This window comes from Corvus hawaiiensis, chromosome 27 (genome assembly GCF_020740725.1).
Source record: "Corvus hawaiiensis isolate bCorHaw1 chromosome 27, bCorHaw1.pri.cur, whole genome shotgun sequence".
In the NCBI taxonomy this organism is placed as follows: domain Eukaryota; kingdom Metazoa; phylum Chordata; class Aves; order Passeriformes; family Corvidae; genus Corvus; species Corvus hawaiiensis.
In genome coordinates, this window is record NC_063239.1 from 3,450,591 (window position 1) to 3,471,139 (window position 20,549).

Sequence of the window (20,549 nt, forward strand, 5' to 3'; positions counted from 1 at the left end):
CAGAAGACAACACCAGCATTGTGCTTAGAAGTGCACATTCACGCTCTGAGCTCTGCGTGCTGTCTGGGGTCCAGTGAGGAAACACTGACAGCTTCAAGCAACAGGCTGAATGCAAAGAGCTTTTCCAACTCCAGACACTGATAGAAGCCTCTGCTTCTCGGGTCAGGATCGACGACAAGGCAGCAAACCCTTGGAAAATCAAAGCATAGCTCAGCCAGGCTCTGTCACCCATGGGACACACGTGGAGCTCTGAAGATTAAATGGTAAAACTCTACGAGGCCCTGCAGCAAAGGGGCTCCCAAGGTCCCAGCACACCCAGCAGCAGAGACTACAGGCAGAAAGCAAGCAAAAAAGCAAAGCAGAGGTCTCTGTGGGCATGAAGGAGAAGTGTGTTGTATACTCACAGCCACGTCTGGACCGGACCTGCCCTTTCGTGCTGCCATAGTCCGGCACTTCAGCTGAAACCTGAGCCTGGTGTCCCCTCTCTCCCTCCTTGGTTGTCTACTCCCCAGCTTTGAGAGAGCCAGTAAGTTACATTGCATTCTATCTAAAAATACAGGCTCCGTCCTCTCTCCAATGCAGACCCTGCAGGGATCGCCAACTGCTAATGGAATTTGTTCATTTTCTCTCCATTATTGTGTCAGACAGGATATTTAATACCAAGCCACCTCCGGAAAGCAAATGACTGCTGCCAAGCGCAGGGAGGGGGTCAGAGCTGCAGGTACCACCTCGGGAACAGCGGAGGAAAAGCAGCACCAGAGATATGCCCAGGAACCCGGCAACTCACAGGTAACTCCTGCCACGGAGGAGAGGGGTTGGGGTTCCCTCCTGACCCTCTGGATGCTGGGGCCCAGGCCTTGGAAAACATGCCAAGGCTGGAGTGTGTCAGAGGTGCTGCCCTTTTGTTCCCCATGCTCAGCATGTACCTTCCAGAGATGATGCACAGAGAGATGCAGGGCATCAGACACCAGCAATCAGACCACACATTCCACCAGAGAAGATGGAATAGCTTGGTTCAAATGGTAAAAGCAAATCCACAGTCATATTGTACTTCTGATGTCAGGCTGCACGATGGGACTGCCTGCCTATTGCTCAGGGCGATTCGCTCCCAGGAAATGGAAGCACGGGCTGGGTCACTGCCATCTCCCGAATTTCAGCAAAAGGGAGCACTGACAGCAAGAAATGCAGAGACCCCGTGAACACCAGCAGATGTGCACATCGAGAAGATACACACACATCCCAGTCAGCACCATCCCAACTCACCCAGAGTGAGTGCATTGCACACATTGCACAGTTAACACCACCCACTAACAAGCACAAAGCGCAGCACAGCCGTGCCCCATGCGCACACAGTCACTCGCTGTGTGCCCCAGAACACACAGCAACTGCTTCCAGATGCAGAAACTGCCTCTGCTGATTTTCCTTTATTTGGAGTTTGCAGAGTTTCTTTCCATTCTCCTTTGCCTTTCTAGCAATTTTACAGGAAGGAGATATTCTGGGGGAGAAAATAAGCTGCCTCACTTGCTGTTGTATACCTCTTGCACTCTTATGTGGCTGCTAAATCCTATATGCAGGTGTCATGCTCTACAGACTTGTGGACATCCCAAGCTGTGAAGAGTCAGAAGGCTGCTGTCAGCAATTCTGCAAGAGAGAAGCCTCATATCTGGACTTTGTGAAGTGCTCCAAGACCTTCTAAAGTCAAAAACATAGCACAGCACATCATACTGTGCTTCTACTCTCCTTCCCTTTCTTTTCCTTCAGGAAAAATCTCCCTTTGTCTTCTGACAATCTAAATTTTTCCCTTTCCCTCTGCCCTGGTTTCAGAGTAAATTTTTTCTCATGACACCCTCTCCTGGCCCTGAGGAGAGGCTTATTCTGTTCTTTTTCCCAGGTGTCCTCCTGCTCTCACAGCATTCATGCCACTAGCCTGGAACCACATGAGCCCATTGCATTGTAGCCATGGCCAGGGCAATAAGAAAGGGGAAGTCAAACCAGAGACCCAAGGGCTGCAGTCAAAGGTTCATAAGTCTGCTGTGTCTCTGGCCGTGGTCGGTGTCCTGCTCTAATCTCTTCTGGCAGTGCCTGCTCTCACTCACACCCAGGGAGGAGCTCCCACCAGCTCCTGCTGCTCATCACTGATAACAAAAGGGAGGGTCTCAGCATTGCCTGCTCCTGCTAAAGGTGGCATCGCTTGGCAGGAGCCCACTCTGTATGAGCTGCTAAATGCTGTAAGTAGATGATTCCCAAGTGCAAATGAGTTCAGGGACTTGTGCTGATCTCACAATGTTTTCTGGGACACAAAGACAGTCAAGAAGCAATTCACCACACTATTCCAGCCTGGCACACATGCATCCTGCTGCATTGCCCTCTTTAGCCTGTCTGCCCACTTGTCTCTTCAGCCACGTTGACACAGACTCATGGAGCAGCGGACAGAGGAGGTCCAGCAAGGAAACACCTGGAGGCTGGGCAGCACACAGTCACCACAACAACCAAAGAACCCCAGGACTGGCAGTGAGATGTAAGCCTGAATCCTGGCACCAAGCCATGTATTGCTATGGGCATCCTGTCTAGATGCTGTGGAAAGGTCCAACTCACATCTCAGAGGTCATCCAGTTACTTCCAGCTATTAGTGCCAGTGTCCTGGAACCTAAAGTCAGTGCTGCCAGCCGAGGACGTGTGATAAACCCTTGCCAAGGGCAACAGCCCTTGCCATTTGCATGGACATTTCCTTGCTCATGTGGACTTGTGTCCAACAGTGGACATGGTCCTCACCTTTGAGGCATTATTTCCTGCAGAAACATCAAAACCTCTCATCAGTGCAGTGGTTTACTTTTAAGAAACTGCCCAACCTAGGAATTTCTCTGGAGCCCATGCTCATTTGGACCTCTCTGCCTTGCAGATATAAAGTGCACAGGTCTGCAGGTGACAACCTCGGTTCTTTCTCGTCAGATGAGAAGAATTTGTTAGTCCTCAAAACACACTAAAAGAGCTGCTAAGATTAAGAGCAGTTAAAGATAACACATGGGGTGCCCAGAGGATAATCAGGGAAGATCAAGAGATTAAACTCAAAGTGCTCAGAAACAGAAGCCACACTGTCTGTCTTACAGGAACTTTGTCTCCTATCTGTATTAAGAGAAACTGGATGCTCTCAGTGGGCCCTGCAGCAGAAACAAAACCTACTGGCAGGTTTCTGCCTTCTGAGTAGAAGGCAGCATTAAGCAGAGTACAGCATCTCCAGAGAGGCCATGGTAGCAAGGCCTCAGGCAGTCAGCCAGCAGAACACGGAGAACAGGCAGATACTGCAAACCCAGCAGAAAGAGAAAAGCAAAAGCATTGGGAAAATTCATCTGATGAAAGGATAAATCCAAATGCTTAAATTCTATTCTTTCATCATCCTCACCCCTATCCACATGATTCAAGACAGATAAATTCATATGCCCAAGTTCAATTCTCCCATCATCCTCACCTCTGCCCGCATGACTTAGCACAGGTTTGAGGATCTTAATAGGACTGCTGAGAGTCAAGGCACAAGAAGTCATCTCTGGAAGGCATCTGCCAAGTCAGTTTGTTCTCATTTCATGCACCAGCCTGAGTAAACCCTTTGTCCATGCTCCTTTCTGCTTAGCGCAGATTTTACAACAGCCCCAAAGCATGTACCACAGAGGTTGATAGCTGATACACCCAGCAGAGATCCCCAGAGCAGGATGCAAGGGGTAGCTCAACCATCTCGCAGCAGGTGAATCAGAGCATGCGGGAAGTGAAAGATCTGCTCACATTCCCAAAGGATAGAGCTGGAGAAGAACTTGGCACAACTGGCAAAGGAGAAATCCCAAAGCAGAAGAAGAAGGGAAGGAAGGTCCCTGGCAGATCTGTGGGAAGGGAAGCAACCTGTCATTTAGCCTTTTTACAGCGCTGAAGAGAGGGCAAGCTTTCAGGTGCCAGCATCAGACTGGCCTCTCCAACATGCACAATCCTCCACCATTACATAATCATGAGTAATGAGCTTTTGGAAAGCCCATTTTTGTGCACTCTTAACAGGAGAGGTAGTTCTGGACTGTCACTGGTGGTACAGGTCAGGGTCAAGGTTAACTCAGTCCCTGCTGAGCATTTTTGGACACAGATGACATCTGCGTTGCCATTTGCCTCCTTCCTTCCCCGCTCATGGGTCCCCTTTGCTGGCTGCTCCAGCTGGAACAGGTTCAGAACTGTGAGGAGGGCAGATATCACAAACAGCTTAATCTGCACAGAGCAAGGCAGCAAGGAGCTGCCTCTACACAGCAGACTGATCTTTCTGATAAGGATTCCCTGGTGGGCTACAGCCCACAGCTCTGTGAAAGCCTGCAGTGCCTGCCTGCTGCCTAATGGATTTTCTAAGTAACATGTTTGAGATCTTGTTCTGTTATTTGCAAACTATCACTTTCCCTTTGAAGTACAGTGCTGGGTCCAGCAGCAGTGGAGAGTGGAGAGTGAAACAGGGGCTGGTCGAGAGACCTGAACAGGAAAAGGAGACCAGAACATCTTTCCTTTCACACAGAGCCAAAGCGAGGCAAGAATTAACACAGCTACTGCTCCTGCCAGCTGAGGCCACGCACACCCAGGGGAAAGCTGTCACTCTCCTTTGATGTTAGCAGGAGCCTCTGCTCTCTGCATATCCTGAAAAAGAAAAGCTATTTTTACCTCATCAAAAATATATAGACTGTGACTGAAGACAATACATGAGAGCTTTTTGCTCAGGCACTACACCTATTCTAACAACATAACATTTACAGCTGCTGAGAGAGATGCAGCAGCACAGCAACTGCTTTCTCTTACTTTCCTAATGCACTACCTTTTTTGGACCGTGACATGCTTTAGGCAGGTCTGTGCAATAAACACTGGGGAGCTGAGAGGGGTCTAGCAGGCTGCCGGTGCAAGGGGGGAATCAGAGACATGCTCTGAGCCTGCCTGATGTCAGCCTGGGACTATGATACAGCTTCTGGGCCAGCCTTAACCTGCCCTGGGCTCTGTCAGTGCCCTCATGCTCAGGTGAGGTGCTGGAGTCCAGATCATACCGTCAGGGTCTGCCCTGGTGCCCTGTGGAGAAGCTTCCTTTTCTTTCCTAGTGACGCTTATAAACTGCTCCTGATTTCTGCAGTCTGTTCTGACTCATTCCCTACCTCTGCTCCAGCTGGGCTAGTCCACACCTGCTTTGCCTGCCTGCATGAACAAAAGCGCTTAGAAGGGGGCTTTCTGCTGGGATCTGCATGCTGGGTGGTATCACAGTACAGTCCTTGTGCTGTGGCTACCATAGATTTATTGTCTTCAGACTTAAGCCAGGCTTGCCTGGCCAGCGCTTGGGGTGCAGTCTCTGGAAGCCATGCAGGGAGGAAAGCATTGACAGAAAAGCACCAGAAGCACAGGCCTGGTAATATATCTCTGACAGTAGATCCCCGGTGAGGACACGCGAGCAAAGCCATTGCAGCACAGCCACGTGCTCCACAGCAGAGCTAGCGCAGCACTGTGCTGAAAGAGAAACATCATCCTGTGCACCTGTCCCATGGCTCCAGAGGGGTAAAATAAGAGAGGTGATAACACAGGAATCAACATTTACTATTATAATACTGCAAAAAAACCAATACCTGGGGCACCTCCCTTCTCCCAGCAAAGCAGTGGTGAGAAGGACAAAGAAAATACAGCACCAAGGGACCTGGTTTCAATGCCAGGCACTGTCACTGGCCCCAAGGATGACCTTAGGCAAGTTACCAATGACCTAAGAAGGGCATCAAACCCTTCCTGCCAGTCTGAGGTCCATTTAGCAGCAACTGTTCAGGGAGAAGAGGCATTTTCTTTGGACTGAAGTTCATATTACCAGCCAGAATACACCTAAACTCCCTTGTGCAAACCAGCTAACCTGATTCCTCTCCTCTTTTGCTGCCCATCAAACCCCTGACCATGCCCAAGTACTCACCCTCAGGTAAGGCATGCATGTCATCGCTGCAGAAGGTCAGCTCACCCTGCACAGCCAGGTTCTGCAGCTCTGATCAACCCACTTATGCTGAATGCCGCAGCCAAACCAAGCATGAGCAGGCTGGGAGACGTTTATCAGCAGCAGGACTGCACCCTATCACCACTCACACACCTGACTGCAAGCCAGCACAACAAGAAAGCTCCTGTCTGGAGTCTGGAGATTACGGGTTGTCCCACGTCAGGACCTTGGGGAGAGTTGCCAGACTGGGCACAGTGTTTAGTCAATGTCATGCCTGAGCCACACTTCATAAACACATCTGTGAACTGTTAATGGGGAGGAGCCCATGTGCATGAACCCTGCTCTTCAAATAATACAAGGGAAGATGAAACTTCAGCAATATAAAGCAAAATGAAACAGCTCTATGGCCAGAACCACACTGTCTCTTGGTCTGTGCCACACAAAGCAGGCTGGGCTGGAGACAGTGAGCAGAAGACTTCAGGTTGTTCACAGGTCCCTGCAGACCTTGGCTGGGCACAGTCCCAAATGGAGGACACCGAGATGGAACTGAAGTGGCAAATGAGGTCTAGCAACAGCAGCTCCAGACTCTTTGTAGGGCCTAGAGCCAACTACAATACAATGAACGCGCCCCTTCCCCCCTTCTACCTGCACAGCAGACTCCTGCTCCAGCATCCCTTCAGGAGATCCTTGCTTGCAGCAAGAAGGCAAGGGGTCCACAGTGGTTGGTGCATGCCCTCTCTGAAAGATACGCAAGGGAGTCACACCAATTGTCCAAAGGAATAGAGCTCCTGGAGACCGCTCCCGTCCCACCCTTTCCTTGTGCTCCAGCTTAGGGTGACCCTGCAGAGCAATGCTCGCCTGGCTGGCAGGAGTCATCCCTCTTGCTAGTGCTTTGCCTATCCCATCTTTGTTCCAGATGCTAAACTGGGGCCAGCCTGGCAAAGGACTTGGGGTGCTGCAGGGGAGCCACACAGCTTGGTTTCTATTTCCAGCTACCATTCACCTGGCCCTTTTTGCCAGTTACAGGGTCAAGAAGGCCAAGGTGCTTCCAGCCAGGTGCTGGGGCCAAACCAGTGAATGCACAGCCATGAAGTGATCACACCTGGAAAGGCCTGGGCAATATACAGATAAATAACAGCTTGTGATATTTGCAGCTTCAGAGAGAAAGAAACTACTGCTCTGCCAGCTGTATCTCTCTAGGGGATTCCTACAAAACAGCCCAGCACACCACCAGAAAAGCTTATATGAGCTGAGAGACAGGAAAAGTAGATGAATAGAACGTGTTAGGATGGCAAAATGCTTTGCATTACATAGAAATTGAGATTTTTATACTGACCAAAGACCAAGTTTAGCATTAGAGCAAAGCAGAGTCCTTACCTCAGTCTAGGGGAAACACCTTCCCTTTGTCCAGAGTCATTCAGCACTTCCTTGGAAGTCTAGATTCCCTCTGATATTTGAAATAGAACAGACTCCACCTTCAGTTCAGGTAGAGCTCAAATTTTTGTTGCCAAAAGGATGGGCACTGCAACTGCTGGCTGGCTGGCACACTATATTTGTTCTAAAAAAAGTGTTGCTGCTCTGAACCTACTGAGTCGGTGTCTATCAGTGCCTCAGATCCTGGTTCCACTCCCCCCAGCCCCATAGCTGCATGTCATGAATGCAAACACGAGTCCACACTCTGACACAGGCCATTACCAGCCAGAGCTCATGAACCGATTCAAAGTTGCTCCCTCAGCATAATGCAAATTTTCTCCAGATCCTGCATCCATCAGGATAGTGTATACACTTGACAAAGCCCTAGCCTGTGCCCTACAATCCAGCTGGGCTTTCCTCCTAGCACACCTCAGGGAAAAGCAGTGTAACGGTGCCCATGAGATTGCCTCCCTCACCCCTCCCATTTTGAGATTCAGTTTAGCTTTGCTTTGTGCAACCTCTGGCACTGGTGACTTTCACAAACCCAGAACAGGCAAACTCAAGCATGGAACAATCCCTGGGGCAGCAAATCCTTTGGCCAATCTCAGACTGGCTCAGTCCTACAGATTTCTGGCAATCCAGTGATGCCTCATACCCTCCACAAGGATGGAGAGGGGAGAGGTAAGCCCTGTACACTGCCAGAGGGAACATGGGGCTCACCTTGGCCTCTGGCCCAGGACTCCCTTGTGCACACCCTATGCCCACAGCCACAGCAGGGCACAGGGAAGGAAGGCCTGTGACGGTGTGCGGAGTAAGAAGCAGCTGTGGTGACTGTGGGGTCTGGAATGGTGACCACATGGTGCTGTGGCAGACACAATAAAATGGAATTGTCCCAGGTCCCCACCACTGAGGCAGAACCTTTCTACCACGGTGAGGAATGAGTATAGTGCCTAAATACAATATGTCTGCGGGTCAGAGCTCCTCTGACAGAGAAATATTATCATTAGGTATGGTCCTGGCAAGTTTGGCCAAGCCAAAAGTTTCTGCTTTCCCACTAAGACCTGGAGTTTTGCCTGCAAACAGCCCTCAGAAACTTTCCCACAGCTCAGAGCTCAGGTTGCTGAGGTATCCTCGGCTGTTGGTGACATCCACATGGGCTGGCAGGTCACAGGCTGCAGCAGACCCATGGATCTTGAGGCAACTGTATGGAGTTCACAGTGTTAATATTACTATCAGTCACATATCCATAGCTCTAGAAGTAAAGGAGATTTCGGAAGCATGAGTAAAGGGGATCCTGTGAGGTGGGAGGTACCTATCTGTTTTCTCCCTTCCCTGAAGACTGGGGAGAACAGAGCACTTTGTCTTGAGTATATAACACACTAAAAACCATTTCTTTCCCAGGCTGTGAAGCTCATGCAGGCTCTACCTATAAGAAAACTGGTCTCTTTGCTCCATTAATTGCTGTCCCTTGTTAATTGTAATTTCCTGAACACTTCCCACTGGTGCCTCTAGTAGATCTCATTCACTCATTACCACCTCACCTGAGGCATCTCCAAAAGTTCCCCCATCTAACTGTAGACAGGTGAGTTGCATGTATCAGTGATGAAAACCCATACCTCAGAGCAACTTGCTTTACTAGCAGTTTGTCACTGTTATCTTGCCTGTTATATCTAACAGGAACATCTTGGCAGTTCTGGAGAAACCAACACTCTGAGCACAACCCTGCCTGAGAAATCAGAGCCCGAGATCTTGAAAAATAACAAATACAACACTAATAAATGAACAGCTTTTAATTCCAAAAGCTCTTTCCATTTTCATGAAAACACCTCAAAAGACAAAGGTCTCAGGCAGTTCCTTAACACTTACCTGTTTCCAGATGCTGAACTGAGATTGTCTGGGTTGCTCATTCTCCAAAATTTTGTTCTCTATCCTCTCCTTAGTGACATCTGAGCATATGATCATCACCGTAAAGGCCTCAGAGACAATGGAAGCTGGACTCAGTGTCATGTTGCACTCACAAAAGCTAACACAGAGTTAAACTGGGGATCTGCAAAGGGACATTATTTACACTGGAAAAAAACAGGAATATTGTCTAAAAAAGAGTAAATTCATGTTGAGGAAAGTGACCAAGAATTACAGCGAATAATACCAAATAACAACCTCTGGGCACCCCTGTGGGCTTTAGGGAATTTTTGCAAGCCAGGGTTCCAGTATTCTCTTAAGTGCTGTTCCCTGGATGCTATAATATTTATCATACCCACATGAAAACTAGTTTCTCCCTCTGCTATCCTGAGACAGCTCCTGGGATGAGGCTCAGCATCCCTGGTGACTCAGTGCCGCTGCATTCTGGGTTCACATCTGAGATGAAAATATTGAATTCCAGCAGCAACTGCAGTCAGGGGTGAAGAGAAGCTCTGTGAGAAATTTAGAAGGCAGAGCAGAGGTCTCTGAAGAGAACTACTCCTTCAGCTACAAAGAGTTTTGTTTTTTCAAGATACAGAGTTCTGCCTCTGACCTTTGGAGAAACTCTTCAGCTGTGTGATGATGTAGCTGTGAAGGAACGCAAGGCTCCTTCCTCGGTTTTGGTATCTGCCATGTAACCAGAGAAGTGACTGCCCAGCACCAGGCACTTGCTGGCTGCTGCCAGTCTGTCCTCAGCTGTTCTTCCTTTCATTTGAGGGAATGAGGAGTGTAATGTGTGCAGCAGAGAACCTTAAACACACTACCTTGGAGAAGAGTAAATAGTGTAAGACTACTTAATGTTTTGAGGAAGCTGTATGTGCCTTTGCCCAGGGAAGGAAACACAGCCCTTCCTGAAGTCAGCCACTTGAGAAATGATGCCAGGATGAGTCCAGGGCTGCAGTCACTGAAGGGAGCAGCTCCTCCCTGAGCACTTGCAGTACCCTCCTGGTGCAAGGACATGGATACACACGGGTTCACCTTACTCCAGCATGTCCCCTTTCTCCTTAGAGAGGAAAATGCTCCCTGTGCTCCTGCTGAGGCTCCCAGGACCAGCCAGGCTCCCAGGTTCCAGTCAGCAAGCTGTTATCTCAGGAAATGTCAATGTAGTTTAAAAGCTGAGTCAACAACAGAAGCTGAATAATTTAAATGTTTAGCAATTCTGCTACTGCTGCCCAGCCATGGATAACAGCAGGTACACAGAAAAACAGCGGCGCTGTCAGGCCACTTCTTCCTGTTGGGAGAGAGCAGCAGTGATGCAGGCATAAATAAGTGGATAAGGATGCTCTGCAGAGCTGAGATAGATGCTGCAGCTCAGAGCAGGCAGCCCACAGAACATAATACACCTGAGGCTTTGCTTTCCTGTGGTGTTTGTGGCTTCTGGCATGGTGTTTTGTGACTTCACAGGAAGTCCATAGGTGCCACTGGTGCCTTACCTCTCTTACAGGTGATGCTCAGTTTCCAAAGTGCTGGAATCATCAGCCATGAGCAACAGAGTGAGAAGTCCATCTGCTCTTCACCTTTCCATCTGAGGAGGAGCTGTGCAATGTGATGTGGTGGGAGGGGGACAAAGATTTGCTGTACACAAATATTCCAGCCCTTGCTCTCTAGCTGCCTCTCCATCTCCTTTGTTGTTGGGGGGACAGAGGGGAAGCCAATTTACAGGTACTTCTCTCCAAATCAGTCTAAAAACCGGCACGCAGAAGCACAGAACAAATGAAAAGAAACCCAATGGACTGCGTTTGCGAAGCTCAGCAGCTATTAGAAATAAGAAATCTCTTCCTGTCATAGCCCTGATCTAAGAAACCATTTTGTGGTCATTTATCAGTTCAGAACTATCTAATCTGTGAGATTCCCAAAGGAAATTCAGAAATATAAATTTAATAGATCTTCTTAAGATTGTATTTCTTGAACTGTGCACTGTTGCACGATTTTGGCATGATTTTGGAGATGAAGCAGACTGCTCTCTTACTCCAAGAGATAGCTGCCTTGTACCAGCACAATCACAATTTAGTTCTTGGAGAGGAAGCAGTCTGAGCCCCAAACCAAGATGTTTCAGCAGCCTTTTGCCCCTCCCTGCACACATATTGAGCAGACACACAGCTTCATAGCATGTGCCTCTCTGGCATCTTGCCACAACTTATCAAGTGTTCTTTTTACTCATCATTTGAACAAGCCAGGCAACACAACTGAAAATGTCATCACACTGATTTATCTTATTTATACTTATTCAAGCATAAAAACTCAGAAAGTCAGATTCTCAGAGTGAAGACATGAAAGAGATGCAGAGCTCCCAAAGGAAAGGAATATTCATGTCCCATTGTTTATGCTATGGCTTTGTACTGTGCTATCCTGGCTGCAAAGAAGATATCTGCACAGATAAAATTGTTCAGCCTCTGCATCCAGCTCTCTTATCCAGTGGACCAGAACACATCTCACCTACTGTTTGACCTCTTTTGAAGACCAGGCAGTTCTGGGAGCAAAAAGCATCACCTAACTCAGCCTGAATCTGAAAATCCCCAGTTCTGGGAACTCAGAATTTGGCATTATGCCCACAATATGGGCCAAGGGCAGATCACTTCTTAATTACTGATCATGGTGCAGATTTCAGCTTTCATTCAGACAGGCACCAATCTGAAAGATGTAATAAGACTCTTCGCAGGCTGCAGTTAATCCACCCCAGCTATTGATCCTGTTGGATCCACTGGTCCTGCTGTAACTGCAAGATTACAGATAACTGAGAGACCCCTAAAATGTTATGCCTGTTTGGGAATCTCAGAACCAAGGGATTTCCAGTACTTGGCTGCAGTGCATGCCTGGAGGCAGCAGGGACTGACCTCCTGTGAGAAAAGATGAATGCACAGTCCCACCTGGCAGGCTGCACTCTGCTCCTCTTGGAAAGAAGTCTGCTCTGCTCCTGAGCATTAAGCCAGAGAGCCAGAACTCAGATCTTGCCCCACACTTTCAGTGTACCTTTATTCTCAGCCACCCAGTCTCTGAGGTCTGCACTGTACCTAAATACCACAGTCTGCACTAACATGATCTTGCTCTGTCATGTTCAGGCAGTTTGACAAAATATTTTCTCCTGTAGTATGCAGAGGACAACAGCACTGAGATCACAAGTCTGAGGGTTGTCTATTGCTGTGACAGCACAAGGAATAGGCAGGGTGCTCAGAATTACCTGCTTTCCTTCATCAAACCACCCATCTGTCTCAAGTGCATATCTCCACACACACACCACCCCCCACTCCCCCTCTCCCACAAAGGACATCTGCTATGTGCATGTCCAAGTAAGTCACACACGTGCCTGTCCCCTCAGCAGATATTGGCTGGAGATGCTAGAGTCACCCAAATGAGTAATGTTCACAGAACAGCAATGAATTTCCAGGGGCCATTTTACAGCACACAAGGAGGAGGATGCGGCATTTTGCCCAGGACGCACAGCTTGACAGACTCACCGTGAGGATCAACAGCAGCCCCTTGACTGTGCTGCTCTAGCACACTACCCAACCAGACCAATATCATATTTTCACAGTGTTTAAAGCTCAGCTTTATGTTCACTCCTGGAAATCCACCGTATCCAGCATATCTGGAGCTGAAGGGGGATGGAAGAGGCATCTGAGGCCAACATCGCAAGGGTAGGCTCACTGAAGCAGTTTTGGGCTCCTACAGAGACAACGCTTGAAGCAGGGCTCCGTGCTCAGCTCCCTGGAGAGCCAGCAGAGAGAAACGAGCACATCTAAGGGTACAATTCAGCTGACCTACTTCCACATGTGGCATAGCACGGGAAGGATCCCCTCCTCCTCTCCCAGACTGGAGGGAGCTGAGGTGAGCAGTTCAGACACAGAGGTCTGCACCACCCCTGGGCGGGGGCAGGCCATCCCCTCACAGAGCATGGTGCCCACAATGGCAGTGATGTGAGAAGAGCAGCCCCATTCTGCCCAACACACCCAGCAGCAAAATCTCATCCCAGAAACATCCAAATCCTCTCAGCTGCTGTTGCCATGGTAACACCAGAGCCAGGATACACCAGCCTTTGATGTTCAGATCTGCTCAAAGCGTGCAAAATGTTTAAAGTGTGAAAAATGCCATTTGGAAGCTGGGGAGCTGCGTGGAAGAGCACCTGGCTGCCCTGAAGAGGGAAGGCCCTCCAGGGAGAAAGTATTAATGATGTCCAGCACCACTTCATCTTCTTCCACAGCCCATCACTACCAGCACGCTGCTGTTTCTGTGCCCCAGCTCACCCACTTAAGGGAGTTTAATATTTAAGGTCAGACAAGTGCTATTTCACAGCGTTATTTGGGTTATTAATAAAAAAAAAAAAAAAAATCCCCCTTCCCCTAATGATAAAAAATAGGATGCTGGTACTCCATGTTATCAGTGCTGGGAGCCGAGCCCCGTGAGAGTGCTGGCCCCAGAGCTATTAATGGGGAATTGGTAAGGGATGAACAGCTAGAACAGCCAGCAGAGCCAAGTAAGATGCAGCACAACGCAGTCCCTATCTTCTCTTGCATCCCAGCAGAGAGGAGGAAGTAATTCCACGTGACACACAAGTTGTGCCAACCACAGGAGGAGCTGGCTGCCTGATCCTCTCTCCAGCAGCGCACAGAGATCCCCTGCATGGCAAGGACACCTCTGAGCTTATGACTGCACAATTGCTTACCTTACAAAATTAACATTCTTGTAGCATTTAGTACTATGATTCCCTGAGGATTTGCAAAAAACCAGTGCTGTCAGTGCCAGGAAATGCTTGACACCGACCCTGCATCCACCTACCTTACTGAGCCGCCAGGTCAGGGTGGTTCAGTACAAGCCAAGAAGCTCTGAAGTGTGGGGGCAGAGAGGAAGACTTGAAATATCTGAGGGAACTTTACAATATGAAACACAGAAACCTGAAGTAGTTTCCTACTTCAGAGAGTAGTCTCTCTTCTACATAGAGAACATGTGTCCTGCACTCTGTCATTCCCACCACTTTCATTTTAAGATTCAGCCTACTCCACAGCTGCAAAGTTTCCTTGTATTCTTTTGCCCTCTTGCTAAACTAGTGATCCCATATGCAGAGTAAGAGGAGGTAGCCTTCAGCAGACCACAGAAATGCTACAGAGAACTCCAGGAGGTGGGGAAACAAGGGGCTCCAAAGAAACAGAATGCAATTACCTAAGAAAGATTTTTGCTGAACAGAAGAGTCAATCCACCCACACAAACACTTTGTTGTGAAAAGTATCATAGCATCTTTGACAGCAACTATAGAGGATGCTCACAAAGCAGTTCAACCTAAAACTTTAGATCTCCTCCTCTTAACTTCTTGAGGGAGCCTACGTATCTGCTTTACAGATTAAGACTACTAAGGCTGTGCTTGTCTGTGAATGGAATTAAACAGTAAAGAAATCCTATTATTTCCTCTTTTGGCTCCTTCAAGTTCTTTTCAACAGAAAAGACGAGCCATTTTCACCTGCCAGCAGGCAGACATTGAGAAACCATTTTGGCTTGGATGCCCACTGTGGCAGATATGTGAGAGTACCAGTTCTATTACAGCTGCTTTGCTGTGTTACCTGCTGACCATGGTTTGGAACACGGGCCTGCTGGAAGCCTCCAGCATTTTACTCTGTCCTCCTACTTTATTGCAACCCTTAGTGCCTCTTCAGAGGCATAACATCCTCCAAACATGTTTGCATGCATGTTTATTCATGCTGGTCTTTAAAAACATAGCCAAAATTAGGTCCTTGTTTTCATGGTTGGGCACTTAAAGAGATTCCTTGATTCTTTGTTGTTTCATGGCACCTCCCAGTCAGATCGCTGGCATGTCATATACTTCTTTTAACTTAAATGTAAAAATTATATATATCTATTTTCCTGGCACCCTTTGTCATTAAAAAAGCCTAATATTATCCCAGCAACCTGCTGGAAAAGCTTGGCAGTAAACAGCAGACAGCTTGAGGCTGGAGAGCTGACTGCAGCAGCTGCAGCTCCAGAAAGAGGACAAAAATCATGTTACTTGCTTCATTTGTGGTGTTTGTTTATTTCTCCAGAAATCTCCAAAGAACAGTAAAGGAAACTCTGAAGCCTCTTCCTCTTCTGATCTTTTTTCTTTTCTTTTTCTCAGTGTTTTACAGCAGGTTCTTACTGTCAAGAACAAACTACAGGTTCATAGCTTATTACTGTGCACTTTCTCCAGGGAAAATGCTGCATTTATTCCTAACAAAACAGACAAAAAACACACCACCTCTGCAGAGACAAAAAGTCTGTTCAGACTAAAGCTCTCAATAAGCAATGTCCCTTCTCAGTGATGAACCTTACCTCCAAGTTTCATGAGGAAGTTGCATCACTACTGCAGTTGTGAGCAGAGTCTCTCAATCAGCTGCTCCAAGTGTCTTCACAGTTTTCTTAGCTCCAAGGCATGACTTTAAAGCAAAGTGAATTAGTGAAAGATGTCAGCTCCTCTTCCCAAATATCTGCAATTTACTCACAGTGTCTGTCTATACAGGAAAGGCAGAATAAATGTCCCTCGCTGACCCTCTGCTGAAGATGATGGTGGTGCCACGCACTGTGCAGAGAGGCCCTGTAGGCAAGTGCTGCTGATCCCTGTGAAATGTTGTCAGGAGACAGCAAATGCTGTTGCCTCACATTTGGAATGGAAAGAAGGTGTTTTCTCTATGCCTTATTGAACTGCTGCTGACCTTGGAGGACTTCCCGGACAGGTCTGAGAAGCAAATCTCACCACTGGCAGGGATGAGTTCACAAGTTTTGAAAGCAGTTTTGCTGATACAGTACTGGTGGGCACCAGATATTTTATACTCTTGCCCTGTGATACTGCAGCTCCTCTTACTGCAACCTCAGCTCCACAGCCATTTGACGGCAGGCTGACAGGAAGCATTTTTTCCCAGTCCTCACAGAAAGGGGGTCAGCCTGCTGACCACCGTGCTGCTCTTTAACAGGAGCACATTGCTATGCATCAGTGCAGTGGCACGTCCAAGCCGCGTGTAAAGAGAGCTGCCATGCCATGCTCCACTGAGCAATTCTTGCTTGGACCAAACCTACTGTCACTGTGAGCTAAGATGATTCTGCCAGGAAAAGAGCTGAAGAATGAAAAAGCATAGAAAATTAAAGCCTTCAGGACAAATACTGATCCCACGCAGGCATCTCCTAGCGCTGAAACCTCCCCATGCCATAGCCAGTGTCCCACAGATGCAACTTCTCTTTCAGCATTAAAGATGGGAAGAACTAAAACACTCCCCACTGCAGTAAAGGCAACTCTAACATCAAAAGCCAATTCAGTAAGATTTACCTTTCTTAGAACTCTCTAGCACACCACCTCCTTCTAGTCCACTCCCTGTTCCCACTGTCAGCCTGAGTACTTTCATTCACCACAAGGGAAATGGAGAGGCGAAATAAATAAAAAACCACTCCAAAATAAGAGAAACTCCACACAGAGATTCACAAGTCAAGAACACGGGATTATTAATGTTTAGCATCTTATTTAAGGACATACTATTTACTATTATAATCAAATCCATGGAAAGCATTTACAGTAGAATATTATTGATTCAAACATCAGTTTGAGAACCTACAAGACGTATGCATATGGTTATAGCACACAGTAAAAGCTCACACTTCAGTCATCAGCAGAGTGATGACTGTGAATCAACACAGCTGATTTCCAGTCAGACCAAAGAAAGACCTTTTACTCTTTCGCTCCATATTCAGATAAATGGAATAAAGAGCTTGGTACACAGACAAGTGTATTGTTAAAGCTGAACCTGTGTTTCACTCACCCCACACCTGTCACACCCACCAAACAGCACACTCTTACAGTATTTATCTTATTCTTTGATTGGTGTTGTAATGAGCAAGTCCTGGAAAAGACACAATGCTCCTCATTCCAGGCATGGCATCAATGAAGGAACTAAATGGACTCAATACACAGCATTTCCTGCAGAGTATCTGGACACCTTAGTTTGCTGGAGAAATGACACTGTAAGAAGGTGACAATATTTATTAATCCTTTGCAGAAACTATCACACTGGTTAAAAAATCAAACATAGTTTATATTCTCCGAAGGGTTTCATCATGCTGTTCCCTGCATTTCCCATTTAAAAGTTCCAACATAGGCACATGAATGCACCCCACAAACCCTGCAAAGTCCTGTCACCACAGTGTAGTGAAGGACCATAGCCTTCACTTCTGCTTGCTGTCTTTCTGGAGTACGTTTTCTCTTGAACGGGAATCTTCCTGGTGGCCTGGCCACACAGGCACAAACATGCGCGCGCACACTCTCTCCTTCCTTCCTCATCTCTGCACAAATATAGAAACCTCGTCTGTTTTCTAAATGCTCTCCTGCTGCTGCATTCTCTCCTTCCGCCTCCCAAGACACTTCAGTGAATACCTGCTGCTTTGTCTCTGCTATAGATTTTTCACTGAGGATGCAACATTTTGAAGCCATAGATTTAACACAGTCCCCTACACTTGCAGCCCCTACACAGAGATGTATGGCTCTGGCTTAACATTTCACCCAGTCAGCAAAATCTGGTTTGCAAATAGGAAGGGAGCTTGAATTTTTTGCTGCTGCTTGCAGAGTTGAGGTTCAAAACATGACATAATCAGCTGTGGAAGAAAATTGAGAATTTTCGGATGGTTCTGTCATGCTGCGAAGTGGCCTTAGAGGGAGAAGGTGCCAGAAACTTCCCTGCACCTAGGAAGCTGCCCTCTGCTCATCAAAGGTTTTAACAAAACCATCTGGCCTATTCAATCCAGAGCTAACGCTTTCAGAACCTACCCTCATGGCATTTTGAGAGCTGGGGTTAGGACTGCAAGAAAGATGTAAGTAGGCCAGGGAACCCAGAAATATCTACCATCCTTAATCCATCCTTTCATCACACCACCAGTGATGCTGCACCTTTCCAGACCACCACAGAGAGGTTACATTTCTGAAGAACCTTGACACACATAGACAATTAAAACAAATTAGCATAATTTAGACTAAACTTCTAATTTTAGCACTCTGTAAATCTGCTTTCCTTTGAGCTCAGATCTACCTTGCTGCACCTCAGCTTCACCACATTGCAGGTGGCTTTCTACGGTGGGTAGACTAAGCCCACCAGGCTACCATGTGCAGGACTTTTACAAAGACACCGTCCTTTGTGATCACCCTCCTGAAAGCATTTACTCAGGGTTCATCCCTGCATTCAGCCAGTGGCCTCCTGGCGCAGACGTCCTGGCCAAGGTGCCAGGCTCAGGGGACAGGGCACAGCTTGAAATAACTTGCTCCTGAAACAGATTTCTGAATGCTACAAGGTTTCAGATACTGCTCACCTCATTTCAGCACAGCGGGCTCACCAAGCACATTCAGATGCTGTTATTACCTGAATAATTTAAGAGCCTGCAGAGCAGCAGTGCAGAACGGCACCAACATCCCCCCAGTGCCTTCTCCCACCAGCGAATCCCTGCAGAAGCGGATTCTGCTCCTACCCAACATCCCCCACATCCAGATGCCCATATTCCACTCCTGTTCACCCCACCCCATCACGGGGAAAGGAGACAAAGCAGCTCTTGTGCTCTGAGACTCTGCAGGCGGCATGGTCCTTTCTCCTGCTGATGAGCTCCAGCTTGCAGGTAAGATACCAGCACAGCTCCCAGCAGCTACTGAAGACCCAGGTGGCTGACAGCCAGCCACGTCACGTCTCTGGCAGGAGCTACTGCCACTGAATGCAAGAATCTCAGTAGCCTAATCCAGTGATGGTACGGTGGCCAGATATCCATGGGAGCAGGACACAGTGGAGCTCAGAAGTCCAGTTATCATGAGGATGTTCTGAGCCATCTGCAGCTGGGTCTGCTGAAATCCTTTGCCCTCCTTCTCTTCATCATTCTTTTCTCTGCATCCTCTCAAAACCCAGTGCAAGCTGAAGGCTGCTGCAAAGTAACAGCCATTTGAAAGGATGCAGGGGAGCAGAGAGAACAGACCCAGTGGCTGCTCCTTGGCAGCACTCCAGCAGCGATTTCTCACCCCAGTTTCTCATGTGCTTATTGCATAATTCTGACAGAGGTGTCTTGATTTTCTACCTCAGAATCCTTAGCTCAGACCACCCTGATACACCCTATCAGTGAACAGTCATTGAGTGACCTCTTTTGCTTGTCACACAACAAGCACAAGCATGGTCACCCTATATGACTGTTCAACTGTCCTTCTAAGGAATCATCTGCAATTGCTCCTCTGTCTGATTGAGTTTGTGGCTGTTGGTCCAAACCCTTCCTGACTTGATCTAGTTACCACATGACCTAGCTTCCTAAGGATGGAAAAATTCATCCATGTAAAAGCATTCTCATCAGCATCCTCCATGTCGCCGCAATCATCTCAGTGCTGCCTCTGCCAAGTCACCTCACACACCTCAGCTTGGAGTTTCTTCTGACAGTTGTTATCAGCCATTTAATTGCCCACATTTATCCCTTATCCATGCTAGAATATAGGAAGGGGGTCACTTGATCCCCTGTCCTCCCTTAGCCCTTTCCCACCATTTCTCTCCAGCTGGAGGAAAAGCTCTCTGCCAAATGGAAGAGCTCCTGCCAAATGGAAACACCTTGCTCTTGCTGTCCCACATAATTCAAACCCACTCTCACAAATTTCCTGTCTCCCCTTTCCAAAGCACCCTCCCAACCTCTCCTGGCAGGATGTATTTCAGTGTGTAATCTTGAGCACTAAAACATTTCCTGCTGCAGCATGCAGAAGCAGTACTGCACTAAGGATGGGTGCCAGACTGTGCTGTGGAGATCCATGAGCCTTCAGGCTGGTCTGCATGCTGTTTCCAGGAAACTATCAACTAGAAAAAAGCCAAGGAGTTTTATGCAGGGAGTTTCTTATTAGGAAGCACTTACGATTCAAGAATGCATTGTGGGAGATGCTCTACAAATCCATAACAAGAGACTGTCTTACCCTTGAACACTTGAGAGACAAAGAAAGTAGGCAGAAGCAGAAAGAGAAAAGAGGTTCGTTCCTCACTGTATCCTCCCTGCCCGCCCCCATCAGGAAAAAAAAAGTAAAAAAAAGTTAAAAAAGAAAGTGGTAAATTCAGGCAGCTTTGCTCATTTGTTCTTTAGATGCCCAAGCAAAGTTTGTTCTGAATGTTCCCAGAGGATGTATCGCATCTTTCATACTAATAATTTAAACACTGATAGGAATCATCATAAGAATTTCCCTTCAAGCTTTTGGTTGGATTGCTAT

General features: G+C 47.6%; 1 protein-coding gene across 13 annotated transcripts in view; it reads right to left on the reverse strand.

The window, feature by feature from the left end:
* Positions 1 to 20,549, reverse strand: part of ANK1 (ankyrin 1) — a 55,771-nt gene that overhangs the window by 30,416 nt on the left and 4,806 nt on the right. For 10 of the 13 annotated variants that reach the window (XM_048287355.1, XM_048287352.1, XM_048287361.1 and 7 more), the window contains exon 2: positions 6,611 to 6,703. The exons of 2 other annotated variants lie outside the window; for them this stretch is intronic. In XM_048287355.1, the coding sequence (XP_048143312.1) occupies positions 6,611 to 6,703 (93 nt within the window). Of the gene's footprint in view, positions 1 to 5,947; positions 6,066 to 6,610; positions 6,704 to 20,549 lie in introns of those variants that run through there. One more of the 13 variants, XM_048287360.1, reaches the window with a different exon arrangement.